General features: G+C 37.8%; 2 protein-coding genes across 3 annotated transcripts in view; both read right to left on the bottom strand.

The window, feature by feature from the left end:
- The window catches only part of LOC117828493 (elongation factor 1-alpha), a 28,342-nt gene extending 25,154 nt beyond the window's left edge, over window positions 1-3,188 (bottom strand). The window contains exons 1-2 of the mRNA XM_034705667.1: window positions 3,156-3,188; window positions 613-724 (exon numbers count right to left, since the gene is read on the bottom strand). The gene's annotated coding sequence lies outside the window, so the exon portion shown is untranslated. The remainder of the gene's footprint in view (window positions 1-612; window positions 725-3,155) is intronic.
- Window positions 3,189-4,197: 1,009 nt separating this feature from the next.
- si:ch1073-513e17.1 (sialin) lies at window positions 4,198-19,852 on the bottom strand. 2 transcript variants are annotated; one of them, XM_034704128.1, is made up of 11 exons: window positions 19,657-19,852; window positions 15,261-15,416; window positions 14,186-14,403; window positions 13,587-13,820; window positions 12,841-13,015; window positions 10,620-10,738; window positions 10,337-10,498; window positions 9,678-9,810; window positions 8,075-8,222; window positions 5,923-6,013; window positions 4,198-5,682 (listed from the first exon to the last, which is right to left on the bottom strand). In XM_034704128.1, exons 2-11 carry the CDS (start codon window positions 15,343-15,345, stop codon window positions 5,515-5,517), a joined length of 1,533 nt encoding a protein of 510 aa, XP_034560019.1. In that variant the 5' UTR covers window positions 15,346-15,416; window positions 19,657-19,852; the 3' UTR covers window positions 4,198-5,514. The 2 variants fall into 2 exon arrangements, with proteins under 2 accessions (XP_034560019.1, XP_034560020.1); XM_034704129.1 differs by having other exon boundaries at window positions 15,261-15,413.
- Window positions 19,853-20,800: the final 948 nt, after the last annotated feature.

Genomic DNA, 20,800 nt, shown 5'->3' with positions numbered 1-20,800 from the left:
TCTGAAAATGGTTACTGTCATCATTAATACTATATTGTTAAGCAGCGGTGGATAGAAATACAGACGTTATAGTACCTAACATGGTGCAGACATAATGATCTACACGTTTGGTCTGTAGCATCCACTTACTCTTGATACTTCAGAGTCATTTTGATCAGCCTGAGACACAAAGTGATGTCTGTGTGGGTGCAGGAAAAAAAAAGAATACAAGCTTTGAGTGATTCTGACTGATGCCCACAATCAGAAGATCCCACAGTTCTGGCATTCATGTGCATACAGGCAGAGTTTAACTCCATCAGAATGTTAATGTTAAAACACTGTATGCAAACACAATCTGAACCCGGGCAGGAAACAGTTAATGCAAATAAAGCACATTTGCAACACATAGCAGTTCCATGTCTCCTGTTGCCTGCAGCCCCTCGCTCAGCACTGACAAACACCCGGTTCACACTTGCAAATAAAGTATTCCCATTTGGTGTCCTGGCTAGCGTCTGCAATGTTTCCCACCATGAAGTGTTAATTACATGCATATCAATGCCTCCAGGGAAGGTGGCTACTTGATAACATGTTTAGCTTCTACTTAAGGTGCTGCAAATGATGTCATTCACCTACCTCTGCTGGGACACCCTCAAGTTGGTGAAGAAAGAAGAGAGGAGGGGTGTTTCTTCTTTTTGATTTGCCTCTTTCAAGGTGTCTTGGTGTCCCTGCTGTGGGTCAGAAAAGCCTGTTGAAATATTGTTTATAGGACTGTTCAAACAAATAAATCTGACTTTGTTATTTAATGATCATACATACTATTTTCTACTCCAAATGCTGGATCTGTGGTATTTAAGGTATTTGTGGTATTTGTGGTATTAATATCTGCCAACAACGGAGGTTTGGTGGCTCAACAATACAGCATTTTGTAGGCCATATACAGCAGGAACATAGGCTTTATCATCATTTACAGTCAGACTGCTCCCTTATCAGCTATTTCCCCTGTATGTACAGGGATGTGGTAAAGCAAACACACAGGAGAACATCGAGGGTAAAAGAGATTGTAGAGTTCACTCATAATTTTACAGATTTGATGGCATATAGAGCTTAATCGACTTAATTGATATAAAACTGATGACTAATGGAGAGAATTGAAGTCAAATATACACAAACATACCCAGGGGAGACTAATATTTTGTTTTATCATATGATGAACACGTCACAGGTCCAAAATGATTAATAATACTACCTCAACAAAGCAGTTTACTGAAGCTTTGATTTGACTTTCTTTCTAGGACTAGTTTGGATTTTGTTTATCATCTTCCTGGCTTTTGAGCTGTGTGAGAGACTCATTAAGGAGTGTAATAGTGAAACTGAAATTGAATGGTGAATATACGACTACAGACTGATTAGGAGGATATGGGGGAAATGTCATGTGTTTTTAAACAACACAAGTAAAGGTCAAGACAAATAACTGGTTTTCTAATGTGCAGTGTTATTGTTTTTTTTTCTTTTTTTACAGATAGCTTCTGAGTAAGACTTACCTTTTTAATGTAGCTTTTAATTTGGAGTAATTTCTTGTTAGCCCTGGACTGCATTATTATTTTAATCATTATTATTCTAAGCATTGCTTTAACATTTATTTACCTTATTTCATTATTTATTTATCTATTTATTTCTTGTATTGATCTGAGCTTGTTAATGCTTTTAACTTTTCTGTCCACTTTTACTTATTTGATTAATTTTCCTGTATTGATTTTATTTAATTTTTAAGTATTTTATTTATAATCATGCCATTTATAATTGTACCATTGCTGTTGTTTTCTGTCTCTGTTATTCTGTGAAGCTCTTTGGGCTGCATGTTTTTATGTATGAAAGGTGCTATATAAATAAAGTTGAGTTGAGTAGTGTTTACATAACTTATTTTACATGTATGTCATGGTCCTTCTTCTACAACAGTCAAACTACTGCACTGCATCAAAAAATGTATAAGCAGAGAGCCTTCTCCATGACCCAAAGGCTTTGTTGCTTTAAGTTGCAAATACAGTGTGAGGCGCCCAGGTAAACACATGGAGGTCACTTTGATGTATTGTTGTCGCAGCAGGGAAAAAAATCAGTAAATTCAGCAGCAGATAAATATAAGCAATTCCCCCTATTCATTAGAAATGCTACTATTAGCTAACTCCTATCAACCCTTCAGTAGGGTCGCAATAATGTAATAAAACGCATTATAAAGAGACATATTCAGCCAGCTAAACCACAAACTAAACAACAGTTATGCAGAGTTATTGTTTCACGCAGAATAACAGTGAAGTATTTGCTGAGTTACAGTATTCTTTGTGCGAACAACAAGCAGAACTGAAAGTATGGAAATACCGTGGACAAGGGGGACGACATTTCCAGTAACAAGGGGGACGAATTTTCCAGTAACACCACACGGATTTCCTCGAAAGAACATCCGGGTAATCCATCAGAAAATCTGATGCAAGCTCCGACAACATCATAGCAACTTAGTTTATGAGCTTATTTACAGTCTATGACTATAACCAGCATGTTATTATTTGTTTTAATGTATTAATGTTTTTAACTTTAACTCAATAAAATGTAGCCTGAAATATAAGAAATGAAACACCCTGAAAAGTTATTATACAGCCAATAAAAAATGCTTATTATTTACATTTGTGTCAAAAAAAGGCACAAAAGTACAAATGTATTTGCCCAACATGAACCTAATCCAAACATTCTGTCAACCAAGGCGTGAGCAATCAACTCCCACTGTTTTCTGCCATTTAAAGCAACTCTTTGTATTTGCACAACTATTCTGCACAGAACATTACTATCTGCACATGTTTGTTGATTTAAACCTAATTTATTTTGATTTATTTTATATTATTATTATGATTATTATTTCAAACCTGTTCGTCTTTATTGTTGTTGTTTTTTTCTGTAGTTGCTGTCACTGTGGTTATTATGTATATATATATGTATGTTCCTACTTGTATGTCTCACTGTACAACAGGTTTGCAGGAAGGAGAGGCGGAGGGAGGGATGTTCTTGTTCATGTATGTTTAGAATTAAAAAAAAAAAAAATGTATGAAACTACATTGTGATTTCTACCTGCTCTTTGAAAAATAAAAAATATATTTATATATATATTTTATAAGTACAAATGTACTTACAGAAACAGGACAAACTTTCCAACAAGGTTATTCGACTGACAATCTCAGGAAGCAACAAGTGTCATTTAAATGATGCTTTTTTAATAATAACTCTCTTAAAAATTTAAAAGCCATTTATGTAAGTGGCAAACTAACAATTTTATTATAAAACATTTATAATTGATAAAGCAGGGTTAATATTAAAAGAGATATTATAACAAATGTTTAAAGATAATTGTGTTTAGGGCAAGTCATTGGTGTCTTTTGTTCCTGACACCATCTAGTGGCTGAAAAGACAAATTTAGTACCAAAAGCAGCCAAAGGGCCTTGCCATTTGATGCAGGGGGATTTTAATCCGGTCTAAAAATAAATAAATTGATGTGCTTCACAAGCAGTTAAGGGAAACTTCAAAGATCACTATGTTGCTCTGTATTACTCAGGGGATTTCTAGAGGAAATTCTGTTCAGTGTTGTGGTAATGATACTAAAGATCTGTCCTTGGTATTTTCTCTGATTTTTAGGGATTTTACAGCCCAGGGTTTAGTTTACACTTTGCAATCACAGAAGATTCTGGTCATTCAAAATGGAATTTAACTAGATTTGGCTTTTTAAGGTCCAGAAATCTAAGACTGTTGTTAGACTAGTGTTAGGACATTTGATTTATAGATGCAGTTCAGTAGTTGTAGACAATAAGACTAATATGTGATGTTTTTGGGGTATCTTGTGTTATGCTCAGGTTGTTTGGATGATGGCACAGTTGATCTTCATTTCAATTTTGCAAATTTTTAGTCATACACACACTAGAATCTGTAACACTAGCATAACAATATGAAACACAAAGCAGCTTGGGCAGCAGCGAAAGTGAAAACACCACCTCTAAAAAATAATCCACTTCAGAAAAATGTCAACATAATTTCAAAATCAGGTTTTTGAGATGTGTGTGAGATTGTATGGTTACATTGCAGCTGACTGTATGTTTGAAACAATCTGAAACACCACTATAGTGTGATGGATAAATATGAGCACACATAAAACGTGGGGGGAAAAAAGGCAAATGGCTCCACTTAGTTGAAATAGATTTTTATTTTATTTTATTTTTTACAGTAAAACAAATTGATTTTCTTTACAATAAAATACAAAGTAAAACACAAACATATTTTACACCATTGTTCCACATCAGACATTCTCAAAGCACTGGGAAGGTAAATAAATTATTGACTGCGTTCAAAAACTTCATAAGTTTACAATCACAGTGCACTTTGACATGAGTTGAAGAGAATGTGTCATAAAATGTCAGATTTTCTATAAAAAGGAAAAGAATGCAAAGCCAGCATCCTTCTGAGACAGTGAAACAATGAAAACACAGCAAATCCACATATTTAGGAACGTATTACAAAAAGTCTATCATAGTTCATGCCGCTTTTACAAAAAAAGTATTAAAATCCTGGAAGTTGAAGGTGCTTTGGTTTTCTGGACAAAACCGGAAAAAAAAAAGAGCATAGCTTACAGAGATTGATGAGATATGTGCACCATTATTGATCATACAGCTGGTTTTTGTGTACTTCTGAATGTAAAAAGTGCTTCTTTTGGTCCTACGGAACAGTCAGGAAGCAGATAAAAAACAGATACAGATGTAAAGTTTGCAGTTTGTCCATAAAAAGATCAGTCCCATCCCATTAATAGTCACTAAAATCCTTCACATTGTAAAAAACAATAAAAAATTATTTGTTTTGGTTTCACCTGAGATGCTGCATAGTCCACGTATGTTTATAATGCAAATGTCAGAGGTTAGAATGTAATTACTACTAGAGATATAGCTTCAACTTGGTTTCATGTTCCATATTTAGGAACAGTAAACAACACGAGTAAAAGTTAGAAAACTCCGATTGAGAAGGCAGTGAATATCCAGCAGATGTTGATTTTTTCCATGAATAAAATTGTTAAATCTATTCTTTGATGTAGTTATACCATGGATCCCCTGTCCTCTTTTTCAAACCTGCTCTTAAAAATGTGCCTTAATGTGATTTTGATGAACAAGACAGCTTTTTAGTCTCTGTTTTCTTTCCTTGAATGCATGTGAAAACATGTTCAAATGCTTCCTACAGGAGCAAGAAAAGTTAAAGCTTTACTAAACGGCAGAGACAAAGGCATAAAAACTCTGCAAATGCTGTAAAAATAATGTCTTCAATAACACATAATTCAACTGTCCTGGTCCAATGACAACATTAACGTTGCAAATTTCCCATGTCATGTTCATAAGGAGTAAAAACTGCATTATTCTTATGTCTCATATTTCAAGTTGAGGACCTCTGAGTCTCTTAAATGTCTTTCTAATCCGCGTCTCATCAGCATTTTTAGTTTATGTTTGTGGAATTTCTGTTTTACGTGATGATGGATGTGCTCCTGTTTTTCTCTGCTTCCGCTACCTCCTCCTCTGCGACGGCCCACGGCTGAGTCTTCCCACTGCCGAATAAGGTGTAGATGATGGCACCAGCAACGTTGACCCCAGCTGCCACCCAGAACACCTTCCTCCAGCCTGCCAGGGTGTGCTGAAAATCACAGAAGACAAGACAATTGTTACAACAGTGGTGCTTTAAAAACAGTACATGTGTTTCTAACTATGGACTGTTTGTTGCTATAGCCTTGATACAAAGTTAAAAGGAGTCTTGGGAAGGGAAAAACTGCGATAAGTTGTGAGGAAAGCTCATTTAATTGATAAAAGGGACTGTTTGCTGTTTTTTAATCCCTGAAGTGTCTCATGAAAACAACATGAAATCATAGAGACTCACATCCTCTGTGAAGTATCCTGTAGCAATGGGTGCTAAGACTCCTGGAATGGTCCCGAATGTGTTTGTGATCCCCAGGAGGAATCCTGCATACCTGCAGCAGGGAGGAGAAAATCATATTCTTCAGTATGTATACACAATACAAAGATACTGACAGAGAAAGTACCTGAAAGTTATCACCCTTAAATGTTCTATTTCATAACATAAAAAGTCACTGTGCAGCAAAGTTATCATGACACTGCTGAAGGATTTTGCAGGACCCTTCATCTACATCATCACATCACATTTCTTCTCTCTGAGTGATTCATGAATTTTTATCAGAATGAATTTAGTTTTACTGATGATCAGTTTATTATTTTGACTGAACCACAAAAATAATGTGAAGCATTTGATGGTGTCATGTTTGATTATGTCACAATCTTCTGTTGGTTTTTGATATCTTTGACAAATTAATATAATAACGTTACATTATGATACAATATGATACGTTACGTTGCGTTAAGTTACGATAAGATACGATACGATATGATAGGAAACGATACTTTAATACACTATACTATACTATAAGTTACGGTATGACAGCTGGCAGACCATTTTCATATTTATATTATATTATATATATTTATATATTATATATTTATATATATTTCCCTGCAAGCTGAGGAGAAGGAGGCAAGGACGACGTGCTGGTACTGAGGTGCAAGCTAAAAAAGACGACATCGACCTGTCCTTCCACCCACCATTATGGGGAATGTAAGATCTATCTACGATAAGGTGGACGAGCTAACCCAGCACCAGAGGGAATACTGGCAGAGTAGCATCATGCTAACAGAGCTAACACCAGACACGAACGCCACATTGGAAGGATTTCATCTGCTGTGGGCGGACAGGATACAGGAGAGCAAGACTGAACACACTGGGGAAGAAGGCCAGCCCAGTGCTGGACCCTGTGGAGGTGGTGGCTGACAGGAGAATTATGGCCAAGCTATCGTCTTTGATGAACATTTCTTTTCTATATATATTCTTGTTAAATTCTTGTACTGTACACCTTCTTGTTTGCTGCTGTAACTCCATGAATTTCCCCGTTGTGCGATGAATAAAGGATTATCTTATCTTATCTTATATCTTTTATTTATTGTGTTTTTTATCTGTCTGTAAAGCGACCTTGAGTGCTCTGAAAGGCGCTTCTAAATAAAATGTATTATTATTATTATTATTATATTTTGGAATTGCCCAAAAATCAAGTCATATTGGGGGGGAGTAATTAAGGCATTACAAAACATTTTTGGAGCAGGGATTGACTGCTCATTCTCAACAATTTATCTGGGTAACATTGCAGCCCACCTCTCAGTTAAGGATAAATACTTGCTAAAGATTTTATTAGCAGCCAGCAAAAAGGCCGTGACACGAAAGTGGTTGCAACCCAATCCACCAACAGAAACTGAGTGGATAGAAATTGTGTCTAGTATTGAAAATATGGAAATAATGACTTACTCACTAAACCTTAGAACAGAAAAATGTTTGCATTACTGGGAAAAATGGACTGTGTACGTAACATTGAAGGATTAATAAGCCATTACTGCATGACCTGACTGTATTTCCACTATTATAACAAGGATGTATAGATGACCTACTGTTTCTGTTTCACTGAGCTGTGTTGTCTAACTATTTCTTTACAAAAATAAAGTATATAAAAAAATATATATATAAGTTTGATACATTATGTTATGTTGTGAGAAGATACTATACGATGGGATATGGTACGATACGATACAGTACGGTACGATACAATACAATTTGATACCATAATGTACAATACAATACATACATTACCTTACCATACTGTTCTATACGGGACAATATGATATGGCATGATATGTACAATATGCTAAGAGACGGTATGAAATAGTATGATACCATTGTAAAAGGACCAAATATGATATGATGTGACATGAAACTATTATTATCTGTGACAAATTGCTGGATCTCTGGTTGAGTTCTTGGCAACTGAAATGTCTAAATGCATCCAACTACTGTCAAACAAACTGTTCCAATGGTGACAAATAAACTGATTTATTAATTGAAAAGGAAGACCTTATCTTTATAACTGTCTGACTTTGTGATAAGAGAAACTGCATCTGCTGTTAACACCCACCGAGGAGCGATATCTATCTGGTTGATGAAGACTCCGCAGGCGCTGGTTCCCCCGATGGTTGTGGAGAGTGTGAGGAAGGTGACGGTGAGGATGTGGCTGCAGCCGGAGTAAGCCACCGCCAGGAGGAAGGCTGCACCCGGCAAAAGACCTGCACAGAAGAAGTGGTGGATGTTCAAATATCTGTACACTTTGAGAAATACAGCGGGTGTTATAGTTTCTCTGGTGTATTTTAATATGAAGTTTTAACGGTGAGTAAAACATGTAACACCTGATTAGTTTTATACTTCATGTGGGTGTATGTCCTGAGCAGAGAACATCTACACTAGATGAGAGGAGCACTCCAGTGTAACCAGAGACATGAAAGACACTGTGTTCAGTATAATGTTATGTTAAAGTAATGTTATGTTACATCAGTGTATTAACTCTGACGTTTATCAATCTTTATACCAGCCCACAGAAATCTTTCAACAACATGCTGTCACAAAACATTGACTTGTTGGTGACTGTTTAGCAGAATTTAACCCTAAAAAGTTTCCCAGAAAGACCTCACCAATAATATCTGATCCAATCACCTTCTTTAGAGATAATTCAAACCTGTTATTCTTCTGATAAAAACTGTGAAACACGCAAAAAATAATGTTTGCATGTTTTCATTGTTTTGCCTTTGCACTCTCACAAATTTCACATTAAAAGAAAGTGAAATAAAAAAGTTAAAAGTCATGATAAACCAGGGTTTTTTTTAGCTTTAGGATTTTCACATTTTGTGACCAGCACTGCCCTTAGTATCCCTGAAAGAGGCAAGGCAGGGCAGCTTTGATTGTATAGCACATTTCATACACGAGGGCAACTCAATGTGCTTTACATTAAAACATTAAAAGCATTGGAAACATTCAGACAGGCATAAAAGAACACAATTAAAATGACAAATATAATAAAACAGAAAAGAAAAGGAAAATTAGAAATATATTAAAAATTAAAAACTAAATGTGCATTTAAAGCGAGTTAAAATAATAAGATAGGAAGACAGTGGAAAATAAAAAAGTCTTAGTCTTTGATTTAAAAGAGGTGAGAGTTGGAGCAGACCTGCAGCTTTCGGGGAGTTTGTTCCAGATATGTGGTGCATAATGACTAAACGCTGCTTCACCATGTTTCGTTCTGACTCTTGGGACTGAAAGCAGACCAGTACCTGATGACCCCAGAGGTCGAGGTGGTTCATAAAATAGTAGCAGATCGGCAATGTATTTTGGGCCTAAACCATTCAGTGCTTTATAAACCATCAGCAGCATTTTAAAGTCTATTCTCTGACAGACAGGAAGCCAGTGTAGAGATCTAAGAACTGGAGTGATGTGGTCTACTTTCTTGGTCCTTGTTAGGACTCGAGCAGCAGCATTCTGTATGAGCTGCAGTCGTCTGATGGACTTTTTAAGGGACCTGTTCACCACACGACAACTGTAGGTGAATGCACTACAAACAACAAGTCCTATTCCAGCCCACCAGATGCTGAAGCTATCACTAGTATGCATGATAAGGTGTTCACAAGAGCTCATACGCAGGTTCATGTGACGCACACAAGGAGGATCTGAGAGGGGGAACACTTCCTGACCTGTGATGGTGAAGATCTTGCGTACGTTGGTGACGCTGAAGACCTTTTTCTCGATCAGGCTGTCGGCGACGACGCCCGACAGCGTGGAGGCCAACCAGGCCCCGAGGTACGGCAGAGCGGACAGGAAACCGTTCTGGACGGAGAGACAGAAGGAGGAGGAAGAGGTGTAATCATGAAGGATAAATGATAACAGCACTCTTTAAGTGAGTGGACAGACACCTGAAATCACCAGTGACACCATGACTGAGTTACAAGAGAGGGTTTGGATGTCGTCTTTCTTGCAGATAATCAAGTGACAAGATTTACTTTATTCCCATGTATGATGCAAGGTAAACATGAAGCCATCACCAGCAGCTTAGCTTAGCATAAAGGCTGGACACATAGAATTACAACCTTCATGGCCTCATCCAAAAGTGAAAAAATGCCAAACCACAGCTCCGAAGATCTAAGGCAGACATTTTGACTTGTGATAGTAGGAAGTACAGATTTCACTAATATCTGATAGCTGATAGGTTGACTGTGACACAGCTGGCCAGCATGTAGAATATCAGAACTCTTAAACTAAAAAAGCTGAATGAAAATCATCTCTTATTACGAGTACACTGGATTTGATATCATAACTTCTGACATAAAACAGAAGAAGTGATTCCAGCTCTCACCGATTTGAGGTCAAAGTGCAGGATGTTGTTCATGTAGGTGGGCAGGGAGGTGAGCAGCGTGTAGTAGGACCAGTTTGCACACATCTGGGTGACGATGATGGCCCACAAGGGTACTGACAGCAGCATGGGCAGCAGGGGCACGGACCAGCCATGACCTGTACCCTGAGGATTCAAGTTCACGTTAATGATACGATCTTTAGAATAAATACTCAACACTTACACAGAATCATAAAAACATATTCATATGGACGTATGTAAAAGTTGGATAATATTGTATGCTCACCTGAGATCCAATGGAACTTATGATGTAATCTTTCTCCTCTTCGCTGATTCGGCGATGCGTGCGAGGATCATCTGACACAAATATAAACCAAAAGACGGCCCAGAGACACCCAGCACCACCTGACAGAGACACAGAGAGGGAGAGAAAACCTTTTATTGAACAGGGCAGTGAATGATTAAAGGAACAGTGTTTACAAAACACAACTGATCCAAGTGTATTATGTAATGTTTTGCGCACATGCTCATTGTTTTGAAGTGAGGAACTTATCACTGTGAGAACTCAAGGACAAATAGTGTTTTATAGAAAAAGCCTGAGTAAAAATAGCAATGTCAGTAACCAACAAAAAAAGAGTTGCTTTGGCTTTGTACTCAACAAATGACTGTAGCTGATTCTGTTTTAGCTAACACAGCAACAACTACCACTCAATCACATCTATCTTCATGTATTTTAATGATTTATGTCAGACAGGGAGTTTGTGCCCTGAAGTTTCAAAGTCACAACGGCAGATCATAATCGAACCATTTGATACAAAGAATAATGCACAACAAACATCTCACAAAAGTAAGAAAGCGAATCTTAGCTTGCATAAAAAGTTACATGAACAGTTTGTCTTCGACCCTGAACCTGTTTGAACTGAAGTAGGCAGGGTTCCCACTCTTTTCCAGAGATCATTTTCCAGGACATTTTAAGGACATTTTCAGTGATGATCAAGCTGGTATGACAGTCCAAATTTAGTTCCTAATTTTGTTCCTAAATAGTCTAATATGTTCCTCTCAGTGGAAGTCTACATTGAAGACATGCAGTCTATGGCTATCGATGAAATCATCTCTTACATGCTTAAAAATTATGGCAAATTGATAATAGAATAATGCAACCACAGATGTACAGCACTTCACTTTATTAGTGCAACCAAGCAACAATGATGGGCAACATCTCAGCTTTCTCTTTTCTCAAATAATATAAAATTAGCTAAGTATAAAACAAAAGAGCCTGCAAAGGAATCAGGAAGCTGCCTTACTGAAATAATTGAATAATAATAATGATCAGAGGATCAGTGCTTTAATGACCTAAATAGATCTGAATGACAAAAATGGCCACAAATGTTGAATGGGGATGTGTTTTTTTAACCTTGTTAGATCGCACAGTCATGTTGGAATAATTTTCCAGGACAATCTGTGATTTTCCAGGACATTTTCTCCCATTTTCCAGGTGTTTTCCAGTACTGGAAAACTGGTCAACTGTTCAGGTTTTCCAGTTTTTCCAGGACGCGTGGGAACCCTGAGTAGGAAGAGTTTTACTCCAACAAGAAAGATGTTGGATCAAGTGTTTACATGGCTGACAATGTGAACATGAAACGGCATAAACCAAACCTGTCGTTTGCCTAGCGGTCAAAGCGCCCCATATACAGAGGCTACAGTACTCGCTGCAGAGTTCGCCGGTTCGACTCCCACCCGCAACCGTTTGCTGCATGTCTTCCCCCACTCTCTGCTCCCTGCTTTTTCTGTCTCTCTTTAGCTATCCTATCAAATAAAGGCAAAAATGCACCGCCCCCCAAAAGGCTTTATTCTGACCACGATATTATTCTGATTATAAGTGGTCCATGTGAACACAGGTGTCTGGGGTGCTAGCGGTCTAAGCACCCCACATATAGAGGCTATAGTCCTCATTGCAGAGGTCGACCATTTACTGCATGTCTTACCCCACTCTCTACTCCCCACATTTCCTGTCTCTCTTCAGCTGTCCTATCAATTAAGGCAAAAAAGCTAAAAAAATAACTTTAAAAAATAAAAATGCACAGGTAATGTCACCTGAATGACATTAATCAACTTAAAGTCACACCAGCCTTGATTGTTTGGACCCACAAAGAGGAGACAGCTAACAGTGGAGATGAAAAACAGAAGCCACTATAACCACATGTGAGCTTAAAAGCTCTTCTGTTTGGTTAGCTCTGTTTTCCCTCTCCGGCTGACTCACTGCTGCCGAGTGATTGATAATGCATCACTCACTGTGCCCTGCCTGAGTATTTTTCTTAGGTGAGTGAACAAAGTAAAAATAAATCTAAGAGATTATCATTTTAAAGGGGTGTAATGTTAAACACTTCCTGCACATGCCTGTGAGATTTACAACCCCTGATCTCTCCTGTGAGAGACCTATTCATGAACTGTCATAAATCCGCATGTGGTTGTTTTCATGTGTGTGTGTGTGTTTCTCTCTCCCTCACCACAGAGGTAGAAGACAGCGGGCCAGCCCAGAGTTTGGCAGATGTAGCCAGTGAGCGGCAGAGACACGAAGGCCCCGAAGTTTGCCCCAGATCCTGACAGAGTCATCAGGCGAGAGCGCTCCATAGGGGGAGCCCAGCGAGCCCACATCGCCATCATGGCCGGGAACGTCACACCCTGGAGGGCAAAAAGAAAGAGTTGAAGCAGGCAGTAAGACAGACAGGGAGTAGGATGGACTGGAAAATGATTAATCAGGATGTTTTGGATAGTACCTCATGAAGTCATTAATCATAATGTGATAGACTAAATAGACTCTGATCAAACAATAATGAAAAGTTAGTTGCAGCTCTGATGGAAAAGCAGCCGATTCTTTCTTATTAGATTAATCTGCGAAATGATCAAATTTACTGTTTAAAACCCTAAAAAAAATTAAAATACTGAGGTTAGGAAAAGGTCAAACAGATTTTTAAACATAAGATCATTACAAAATAAGAATGTTTGGATTATTTTATTTAATAGTTGTGAGAATTTATAAAACAGGAAGTTGTGGTCTTCTGTGTGGTCTGAACTACAAAACCTGTTCTGAAGAAACACAAAGTTTCCCTGCAAAGTATCTCAAATCCTGTTTTTGATCTCTAATCTCTGGGGTTAGTGGAAAATATCTGGGATATGTAATTTTTTGGGTGATTTGAAGAAAGACCTCACAACAAACATTTCTAATTAATAACTGATTAAGTGCTCAACCTACCTCTCCAAAGCCTTCCAGCGCTCTTAGTGCAAACAGCCAGTAGATTCCCATCTGTGCAGCCAGAGGAGTGAGCAGGGTGAGGGCGGCAGTGCCCAGCACGCCCAAACCCATGAAGATGCTACCCCCGTAGTGACCGGACAGGTAGCCGCCTGGGATCTGAGTGCACAGGTAGCCGAAGAAGAAAGCTCCAAGCAGCCAACCCTGAGTCTCTGAGTCCCACGGGTACTGAGGGATCTGTGGCAGAGGGACAGAGGAGGAGGAGGGAGATGGTGGTGAAGGGATGCAGAACATGGGGAGAAAGCTGGTACACATGCACAGCCTAGAGAGCTGGACCAGTATGTGATTCAGCGATCACAGATATGCTGGTGGATAGAGCTAATATTTGGACCTATATTCTCTATTGAGGGGTGTTTTCTTCAATGGTTTACATTACTGAGAGAGTTTTTCAGATTCAAATTCTAGTGCAAGAAGAATCTGTGCAGCATTGATGCTCTGCTACGTGTGTTACAGACAGTGCTGAGGAGTTTTTCAATTGTGGATTAGTTGCATGCTCATCATGTTGTGTTAACAGCGTCATAAATGCTGAAATGTCTGGTTACCCCGTCTTGTTGTGGGAAAGTGTCGCTGGAGTTTTCCATCCCCGCTGGCAGAGGACAGGCGTGGAATACAGAGCTGTTCGGGGCTGGTGTGGGGTCGGTGATGTTCACCATGGCCACCATTGCAACACTGAGGTTGACCCGGAGGCCGTAGACCACAGAGAACCCCAAGAACATGAGGAACGCCAGGTTAAGGCGAGCCGAGCAGCACGCAGAGGGAACTGAGAACACAGAGAACACAGAGAACACGTGTTTACACAGGTCACTTCATGTTTGTAGACTTTATTCCTCTTCTCTTTTTTTAGTCTGTGTGCAGCTGAAGAATCATCTCAGGGTGAACTCTTTCCAAACTGTGCTGCCTCTCCTGTTTTTATTCCAGCAGCATGTGATGTCGCTGCACCATCAACTTAACAGCAGCCATATGATGGTCAATTACCTCATCGAGATCTTGCATAATACGCAATCTGCAACCAGAGAGGTGCTGATGTGTATACAGCCTACAATTAGGTAACCCACAATCATAACAAATGTGCTGAGTAACCAGAGACAAACCTGAGGGAGATCTACTGCTGTTACAGAAATATACAATACATTAAAGTTGTGCATCACTTTCACTTTATATCCAACAATATCATAGAAGAATATTTATTTGCTGCATGCGGAACATATGATACGGTTTTATCAGATTGAATTATAAACACAGCGGCTACAATTAGATGATCATAAGACAGATTATCTGTAACTATCATAATATTTTATGAAAACACTCTAATTTTAAAGTTTAATTAGATTTGAAGTGTTACATGTTCCTTCTTTAATTTGTCGTACCAATAAAAATGATAACAGCACAGCTTTTAAATGGAATCTTTCAGCTTTTGGAAAGCTGGTTGGACCAAACCAGACATTTAATGGCATCACCTCTGAATCTGTGTAACTGTAAAAACAGTTCTAAACAATTACTTGATCAGTTTGTTTTTTTCATATCCACCAAAGCGTATATTAAAAATCTGTGTTCAAGGTTTTAAAAATTCCAGCACTTCGTTTGAAATCCCTTCACCTGCAGCAAAGGTAAACTCACCCCGATCATTCTCGATGAGGGGTTCACCGTCCTCGCTCTCGTCCAGAGGGGTCGAGTTGATGGAGTAGCCATTTGGTGGCGCCATGGCACTCCGACAAGTTTAAAATGAAGTTGTTCAAATGATGTCACTGGGTCATGGTGTTTTATAAAAACCTGCTGGATGCACAAAAGGAAGAAATCAGAAAAACATGCAGGGATTTTACAAAAACACACAGAAAAAAGGATGTGAGAAAAACCTGACAGACAAATACATTTAAGAGGAAGTGACACAACACCTTGCAGCATTCTTCTAAAAAACTAAACTCAACACAAACACACAAACATTTTGAATTGGGGCGCCATTGGCCTAGCGGTCTAAGCGTGCGCCCCATGTGCATAGGCTATAGTCCTCTTCACAGAGGTTGCACGTTTCATTCCAGCCTCGACCATTTACTGCATGTCCTCCCCCACTCTCTACTCCCCACATTTCCTGTATCTCTTCTGCTGTCCTGTCAATTGAAGGGGAAAACGCCCCAAAAATATAACTTGAAAAAAAAAAAGAATAATATGGAGTAGTTTGAAATTCTTTGAGCAGACAGCACAACAAGTACTGCTAAAATGTAGCAGGTATAACAAAAACTGTGACAGCACAATTACAGGTCCCACTGCTCTGACTGCATTAGAGGAACTTTTTAAAACTCAGCCTCTGAAATGTGAGGATTTAAAGCTCCAGTGAGGAGTTTTTAGCTGATTATTAAACACACTGAAAATAATAATAATGCCTCCTTATGACCAAAGAAAGAAAACAAGACCATTGATAAGAAGAGTGGCTGTTTCAAAATAGTTCGTTTTAGTGTTTGAAACCACTGGCGGGGGGTAGGTGTCAGACCAGTGAATAATTAACACGGCTGATACAGCCTTTTTTTTTCACACGTTTCGGGACAGGGGTTCTTTATGAGTGATAAACTGGACTGTTAAAAGAAAGCAGGATGAGATAGTTTGTCAAGAAACACTTATCACACGTGTACAGGACAAAATAAGCAAAGACTGCTTTGTCCACAGGGGAGTGCCAAAATCAAAACAAACTTAAAGTTTCTCACAGGAGCTTTAAGTTTAGACAGTAAAACCTGATATTTTTTTTCTTCTACTTAAGATTTAATGAAACAATAGATCTGTAGCTGTCACGTTTGATTTTGGAAAGTTTATATTTTCTGTGTATTTTTTTACTATTTTATAACATTTTACTAAAAGTATATTTAATAGACATTATATTTGGTTGTAGCTGTAATAGAATGCATTTAAAAGTCTTCCTGTTTGTGCTGACTACAAAAGTAGATATCTATATATATTTTTTAATGTAGTATATGTTTTTACAATCTATATTTATTGTGATTAAAAGATAAACAAGGGTTCTTTGTTATTCCTAAATTGTTATTGTATTTTTGGTATTGTTGTGTTTCCGTTTTGTCTTAGTTCTGTTCTTTCTCTGTGGGCATGACCCCTTTTTTCACTTACTCAAATCCTTGGTTTGCATGTGACACTCACACTTAGAGCGGATTTATTCATCGAAGTGGTAGTTTTGAGGCCGGGGTTTAAACACTGAGTCATAGTTTCACTTCCCAAACTCTCGACTGATAAGCTTCGGTGGGCAGAAGCGTGACACACGTGATGCTGTAGACAGACACAAGCTTACTTCTAAAATATACCTGTTTATAAACCGAGAGCAAGACGGGCAAGATGGGGGTCTTGTGAATTTCTCCTGACAGATGAGATTTAAAGTGTTATCACAGTTTTGACTTCAGGCGGACACTTTGGGCCAAAGCGGTCACATGTTCATCCATCCAGTCAAAGTTTCACAATTCAGTAGTTATAAGGAATGTGTCAGCTGCCCAAATCTTTGATCCAACATGCACCAATCACTGAGAGCAATGCTCACAGCTTTGAAACCTCTGCACAAAAAAGGGTTTTGTCAGCACATGCCAAACACACACACACACACACACACACACACACACACACACACACGCACACACACACACACACACACACACACACACACACACACACACACACACACACACACACACACACACACACACACACACACACACTGGAGTCCCTGTGTTTAAAGTGCACTGATGTTCTCTGGTGAAATATTTATGAAGTCTTATTTTAAATCCTTTCTTATCACTATTTTACTTGGTCGACCAACTGTTGTAAGGAAGTGATAGATCCATGTTTTCTGACACTAAATGAGACGTCTTAAATTTAACTTTTTGTCAGATCAGACTCCCGACACTCAGAGATGTCAAATTTATGCTCAAAGAAAAAGACAAAGAGAGGAAAATTCTCCATTTTTAAGAAGCAGAACCCTGCAAATATTCATTATTTTGGTTAATAACTGCCTCAAATAAGCAACTCATTATCAAAATAACAATTTATTGACTAAATAATACAGATTTTATGAACAAGGCAGCTATTTCTTGACTAATTCACACCAAGTGTTAGAGGAAAGAGAAGGAAAAACACTAGAAAAACATCAATAAATAAACTAATGACTGCCTAAATCAATGTGTACTAAATGTGTGTCTCATTATCTTCAGTATTTGCCTTAACCTGTCTGTCTAGCTTCCTTTATCAGTGAGACGGTGTGGTGTAAATCATCAATAACCCTCACACTATCTTAAGTAAACTCTTAGTTGCCTTTTGGAGTTCCTCTCTGGGGTTACGGATGTCTGTAAAACATGTTTTTATTAGCATTTTGCCTCATCTATCACTCAGGGATGTACTGCTTTTATATCAGCGGTCATTGGTTTTAAGATCACACAGATCAGCACTTCAGAGTATCTGTTCCATGAATATAAATACTATATATGAACATTTATCCCATTGTTTGTCTGTACATTTCATAAGTAGGGCACTTCTGGTTATGTTACCCTTAAGTCCAATGAATGACCTTCTAGGAAATAACACGCTGAATCAACCCTCTCTTTGTTGGACACTTTGTTTTCATTCAATCACAAGAAACTGAGTGTTTGTCTCAACTTTTATGAGCTTAAATATGTTACAACCATCATTTTTAAGTATTTGACCCAAATTACAGTTGCGATTAAGACAAAAGGCGTTTATTTTTCCAAATAAATATTGAAAAGTCTTTACTTTTCACAGCTGCAAGATTAATCTTAAGATTTAAGAGTCTTTTAAAACTGATTTTAAGCAAACAAAAATGGAACACATCAAAGAAAAATGTCACAAGACAGACTTTTTCAGATATATTGTTCTGTCATGAAGTGAAAGTGAAAAACTTCGATGCTTCCTTCCCCAGAGAATACAAAGAAAACCATTTTAAATCTGAGTATCTTGAATCTGCATGACCAATTCTGCTTGAATTATACAAAATGTGCCTGATTAGAAATCCCACCCCCACTTAAACAATGTGTCTTACTCTGCAGGTACAATCTTAGGGAGACCAGAGCATCAGCAAGAGGAGACTGTTCAGCTTAATGTAGGAAGACTGCATTTGGACAGTCTGCATTTTCAGTCAGAGCAACAGGAAAATGGAACTCAATTCCTACCCACATTAGAGACTGTACAAGCCTCAGTGTTATCAACAGTAAACTGAAATTATGGCTCAAGGAAAAACAATTATGTGATCATCTGAATGCATCAAATTAGAGACAATGAAATGTAATTTTAAACGTGTTATTATTAGTGATGGACTGTGTTGAGTAGCCTATGTATTGTTTTAAATGCTGGTATGTTTTTTTATCATTTGTATTGTACATTCTTTTACATCTTCCTTCCCCTGGGACCACAGATGAAAATTAGCTTAGAGTTAACTCTGGCTTGACAGTTTTTCTTTTGCATGGCCCCTGTCAAATAAACTAATAAACTAATAAATAAATGATTCTGTTCTCAGAGAAATGCATTCAGATGTTTACATTATGCAACACCTGTATGTTGTTATCCCAGTTTGTATTCATGACAAAGCATACAATTATGTACCACTGCCTTTTGATTCCTCATTCCATGTGAGAGAATCATCAGAAATAGCCATGATCACTTCTCCTTTCTTCAATAACTAATGCAGTATTTATGATTTAATTGCCTACTTCTGTATTTCTAGTCTAGTTCTATAAGGTTATGAGACCCATACTATACTGAGTTGACATTATTAAAGTTTTTTCTTATTGTTTTTCATAATTTGAGCTCTTAGATACATCCACACATCCTGCTCCTGTCTGTTTCCAACACACTTATAATGCTAAAGTCAATCAACAACTTCATATGTTAAGAAATGTCTTTATATCTGTAGGTCTAACATGTTAAATCTTCAGCTATCTGTATCTTAGCCAGCTATAACAACAGTATGACTGTTTAACAACTATAATCGATCATTTGATTTTACATAACTCACCTTGGAAAGTCTTCTAAACCGGTGACACCTGTTCCCAGCAGCTCGGTCAGATGTTATTGTGTGTTAAATATCATAAAAGTCTCGGGTTGGTGTCTCATCACAGCCGGCGAGACAACAAATACGCTGTGTTTCTGTGTTTCTCTACTGTAGAGGAGAGTCACATGAAAACATGGCCTGTAATGACAGATCTACAAAACACTGGACTGGTTACGACTGCTTTGTATAGCGTGCACGTATGATTTATAAATCTAAAACCCGGAAGTGACGTCGCAGCAGCTGACCAATGATTGGTCCGCCCTCCAGAGTTGCTTAAAGTGAAAGGAAAGGGAGTTAATTCAGTGAGCTCTATCCGGCTCTATCACTATATTTGGCTTGATTTAGAGATATAAGGCGGCTCTCTGTCTTCTTAATGGCTCTTCTTTAAGTTTAAAGTCATAATTTTGTAATTAATTCAAAATAAGTTGGTTTTTTTTAGCCTATGTACAAGTATGTCACTTTAACAGTTTGATAAACTTGCTCTTCACAGTCTAAAAATACAATCGAATGAAATAAAATATGCTTTATAAAATGTAATCTAAGTTCTTTTTTTTTTTTCACACTGTATTTAACTTAATGATTGGCTGTAAGATTGCTGTATCCATAAAATACAAGAAAAAACAAACCATGTAAGTCTTTTCTTCTAATATCCAAACGTGATTATTCACATTTAATAGACACAAACATTAAGGCAGAAAGACGTAAACAGTTCTTTTTTTTATTGAACATTTTACAAAAATACAAACTCTCAATGGGGATGGTAAACACATATTACAATCAATTACAGTGCAATTAACAAAAAGGGAATCATGTAAGGAAAACAAAACAAAACACTGTAAAACTACAAATAAGGTGCATCAGGGCTACTGAGTGAGTCAGGCAACCAAAAACAATATAAAGCAGAGCAGAGGCACAAAACGAGGCAATCAAAGTTCAGCGTAGCAAAGAGCTGATTGGTCAGTCTGTATAGAGAAAACAGTCTGGGACAAGGGGACATTTCATTTCAAATTTCTATTCATGTTTCGGCTGTTATTATAGTGGGAAAATATAAGAAAAAATATATACATATAATATAATATACACATACACATACACATACACATACACA

This window comes from Notolabrus celidotus, chromosome 16, assembly GCF_009762535.1.
Source record: "Notolabrus celidotus isolate fNotCel1 chromosome 16, fNotCel1.pri, whole genome shotgun sequence".
Taxonomy (NCBI): Eukaryota; Metazoa; Chordata; class Actinopteri; order Labriformes; family Labridae; genus Notolabrus; species Notolabrus celidotus.
The sequence above is the reverse complement of the archived record's forward strand: the minus strand, read 5'-3'. Positions and strand labels throughout refer to the sequence as shown.